This window comes from Dryas octopetala, chromosome 7 (assembly GCF_963921425.1).
Source record: "Dryas octopetala chromosome 7, drDryOcto1.1, whole genome shotgun sequence".
Taxonomy (NCBI): Eukaryota; Viridiplantae; Streptophyta; class Magnoliopsida; order Rosales; family Rosaceae; genus Dryas; species Dryas octopetala.
The window spans coordinates 3,721,792-3,726,025 of NC_141372.1; the positions used below are offsets into that span (position 1 = coordinate 3,721,792).

At 37.3% G+C, this 4,234-nt stretch overlaps 1 protein-coding gene across 1 annotated transcript; it reads left to right on the top strand.

Annotated features, from left to right (window-relative positions):
- On the top strand, positions 1-3,177 carry LOC147278617 (putative FBD-associated F-box protein At1g32375). The gene is made up of 4 exons (XM_086251733.1): positions 1-68; positions 1,051-2,026; positions 2,143-2,289; positions 2,824-3,177. Exons 2-4 carry the CDS (start codon positions 1,079-1,081, stop codon positions 3,124-3,126), a joined length of 1,398 nt encoding a protein of 465 aa, XP_086107859.1. The 5' UTR covers positions 1-68; positions 1,051-1,078; the 3' UTR covers positions 3,127-3,177.
- The last annotated feature ends 1,057 nt before the right edge of the window (positions 3,178-4,234 follow it).

A 4,234-nucleotide genomic window follows, 5' to 3' on the forward strand; every position in this document is an offset into this window, starting at 1 on the left:
GGATCCTCTTGTCTTTGAACTTGGATGAACCGTTGGCTCAGCGCGGCGGCTCCGGTCCATTCTAATAAGTAAGTTTCTCCATAGTCTCTCCTTTATCTTTGCTTCCTCTTATATTATTAAAAGTTTTGAGTTTTTCAATTAAATTTGCGACTTTTTTTTTTAATTTCTCAAAAGAAAAAAAAGCGAGCTTTTTTCGTATTCAGAATACTGAATTGGATGAGCTAAATCGAGATTTACTCTTTCCTTAATGAATTATGAATATGGTTGGATGGGTGGCTTGGGATTCATAGGTTTCTATTAGGAAAGAAAAGAAAAAGGGAAAAGAAGACGAGTACATTTCCGGGTTCGACTAAGGAGGAGTCAATTGGAGTTGGTTTGGTTTTTTTTGGTCGAAAGGATGAGCCATGCATTAAAAGAGCCCAGTGGGCACAAGAAATACAAAGCAAGGGCCAAGAGGCCCAAAGCAAAATAAACAAAGTAAAGAAAATTCAAAACCAGCCCAATTAAACATAAAAATAAACCCTAGGCTATAGAGGCGGTTCAGGAGAACCACGTCGCTACCAAGGATCGGTCCGCCGTGAGACCCACAAAACTCCCCAGATCTCATCCCCACGACATTGAGAAAACGCCACAGCCACCGCAATAGCCAGAGAACCACCAAGAGGGAGGAAGATGGAGGTGCGAACACCCATGCCAAAGCGCTCATCTTCCAAAGGTTTAGCTAGCGCTCTTCCGTGCAAACACGCACAGACTCGCTTACACTCACCGACAGCCACGATCCAAATCTGATGAAGGTGACGAGCCGGGAGTTGGGAACTAGTGGAGTTGGTTTGGTTTGCACTCTGCAGCTTATATATATTTAGTTACTAATATATTCTTCACCAAAAACAAAACTTGTGAACGAAAAACATCGGGTTTGGATTTGGCTTTGTGTTGTATACAGATTACAGAATCAACCTACCAGAAGAGTAATTGAATTAGCTTCTCTTTCTCTCGTAATATGTGATAATTGGTTTTGCTATTTATTTGGGTTTTCCCCACTTTCTGCAGCTTATTTGAACCTTCTAACTAATATTCAATGGCTAAAAGAAAACCTATGCCATGGATTCAGTGGGGGACATATGGTAAAAGATGTAAATCTGCCATCAATTTGGGTGATAAGGAAGATAATTATTTGGATCGCATTAGTCAGCTGCCCAACGAACTTCTCATTGCCATTCTTTCCCTGTTGAATATCGGAGAAGCAGTAACTACTTGTGTCCTCTCTAAGAGGTGGAGATATTTGTGGACACATGTTTCATGTATCAACTTTGACGATTTAGATGCATTTCCAAAAGGGCGGAGGAGAAGAAGACGACAATCTGAAACAACAGAAACTAGGTTCGATTGTGTGAATCGAGTCTTGCTATTGCATCGGGGTTCAACTTTAGATAAATTCAGAATTCGTTCTTCCGTGCTGGATAGCAATTATGCTTCTGAAATTGACAATTGGATCGAATTCGCAATGCAGAAAAAGAGAGTTCAAAGGCTTGAAATAGAACTGGAACGAAATAGACGTCATGTGTATACTTCTACCAGATATACCTTTCCGGAGAAGCCATTTAAAACCCCTTTTGGTGTTTCCAGCTTTACGTCCCTTACACACCTGTCTTTGACCTTTGTAAATATAACTGGTGAAGTTGTTGAGCACCTTCTATCCAAGTGCCAACTTCTTGAACACCTGTGTGTTTTTGGCTCAAATCATCTTGTAAATTTGACGGTTGCTGGTTCGTCGCTCCCGTTGAAGTTCCTACAGATAAGCAAGTGCCACGGCTTAAATAAAGTTGAGATTTTTGCTCCTAATCTCGTGTCATTTATTTATGATGGAGTTGGTTCTTATCAAAGAGGTATTGTTTTGAAGCATGCACCCTCGCTTGTTAAGGTATCTCTTGCAGAAAGTATTGGATGTACAACTAGACCTTTTTATTCGATTTCAAGTTATTGTCCTCAGCTAGTGACTCTCAGCCTGCACATGAATGTGATTTGGGTCAGTATATGAAATACTTACAGCGTTTCTTTTTATACTATTTTTTCTAGGTTCAAATGGGTTTTTTATTAAAGGATTTTCAAGTTTTTAATCTCACCATTACTTTTATCTTTCAGGGAACTATTGGTAAGCTCCTAGAATTTCCAGAGTTAACGTGCCTCAAGGACTTATCATTGAGTGTTATCGCAAGTGATGAGACAAGCCTCCTTGATTTGACTGTCTTGATAGAGCAATCTCCTTTCTTGCAGAGATTTACATTGAAGGTAAATTTATTCTCAGTATATCTTACAAATATAAAATTGATAAGTTAAATTTTAATGGTTTGAGAAATAACATTTTGTTGATTTATATGAATGTAGTATGTACACACTAACTTCCTTAGCTTTTTAGCTCCTGTTAGCAATAGACCAGCCGTTCAACTTTACTATATACTATTTATTGCTTGAAGCTAAATTCTCAATTATTAATGTTCATCTTCAACGAAAACCTGTCTTGGTATTTTGTATATTTTTTTTTATATCTTATTAGTAATTATATTTTTAGCTTTATTAGGAAGTGTATATTGCAGTATACTCACACATAATGTCAGGCTGATTATTGCTTAGTTGGTTAATTCATTTAAACAAACACAACCTTTGCCTACGCTTGTTATAATACCCATGATTTTCTTTTTACCCTCTTCCATTGCTAAAATACAAATACAGATTTGTCCCATTGTGTGCTTCCTGACAACTTGTACATGTTTAAGTAACTTGTCAATGAAAGAAATTGATATGCTTTGGTATGCCCTTTTGCAGTTAACATGGCAACCCGAGCTAGAGCAACTTTCAAGGAATATGCGGGAAATTAATAAACGTCCTCATCAGTGCCTTAAGGTGGTGAAACTCTCTGGGTTCGTTGGGTCTGCTATCGATACCGAGCTTGCCATGTACTTGATTGAGAATGCCATTGTGCTTGAAAAGATCATCTTTGATACTGTAAAGGTTATTGAATGCCCCACCGTAATTTCCGAGTTTTTACATTTTGGGGCAATAAGAAACCGTGCATTGCAGCTTGGAACGGAGCTACTACGCCCGGGAGCTGAGTTAATTATCAGATAATATAGTTTGTTTGTAATTCTTACTATTTATTTATTTTTTTTCCAACAGTCCTGATACACCTTTGTAACATAATTCGATATTAAGACCATGTTTGAGGGGAGAACTGATCTCTCTACTGTTTGGTTGTAGGACAAGGATGAATACTTGGGTATGTGAGTTTTCCAAGATCTAGATTCTTGAATGAGTTGGTGACAAAATGAAAAGAACATGAGATTTTCATGATCTTGATTTCTTTTTTTCCCCACATGTATTTTAAAAACCTCGACACTTTCTAGATATGGAAACTTTCATACATGATTGTGATTGAGAAGACCAGCAAAGGTGGTGGGATTCCTTTTGTTATTGTTCCTCACCTTATTCATGTATAACCGGAATCATTACTGTGCAGCTAATATCTTCCGTCATTGCATTGATTCTCATTGATTGTGTTGTGGGAAAGGTGATTAGAGGATTGAATCAATAATTTGGTTGCGATAAATTTGATGAATAGTAAGAGCATCTCCAGTAATACTCTAAATGTTTCAGTTAGATTTTAGTCAAAGTGACTGCTCAAGCAATACTCTCAAATAGAGCTAGCTTTGAATATTTCATTTGTATTTCAGAAAAAGACAAGCTAAAACATCATATATGAAAAGATAGTATTTTTTGTTTAGAAAAGATAATGGAGAGCCACTCTCACTTGTTGGAGATGCTCTAAGCTGTTTCAAACAATATCACAGAGCACTATTGCTGTGGACATCAATCTAATGCTTGTTTATTTATTTATTACAGCAAGCTCGGTTGTTAACTTAAGTTCATATTGAATGTCGATGGTGTTGTTGATGTAGTGACTGGTTTTGGTTTTAAAGTTGTTGGTTGCGATAATGAGGAATTCAAATTGCTTGATGTGCTCTTGCTATGCAAAGCCCCTTTGGCGTTTCACTTGAGTCCGAACAACTTCTGTTAGCTATGTTTTCGGGTGTCCAATTTGCTACTGATGCAGGCTTTCTTCCTCTTGTGGTTTAATAGATAATGATATATTAAGCGTCTATAACAAAATCTTGTTGAAAAATGACACACATACTAAGAATATTCTCAACAGAAAAACTCAACAGAGCAGAAAAACTTC

Bases quoted from the DNA above. Each gene is read 5' to 3' on its own strand.
- LOC147278617 (XM_086251733.1), top strand. From the start codon at position 1,079: ATGGCTAAAAGAAAACCTATGCCATGGATTCAGTGGGGGACATATGGT. The intron at 2,027-2,142 runs GTCAGTATATGA...TTTATCTTTCAG, and splicing joins TGCACATGAATGTGATTTGG to GGAACTATTGGTAAGCTCCT. The intron at 2,290-2,823 runs GTAAATTTATTC...GCCCTTTTGCAG, and splicing joins TGCAGAGATTTACATTGAAG to TTAACATGGCAACCCGAGCT.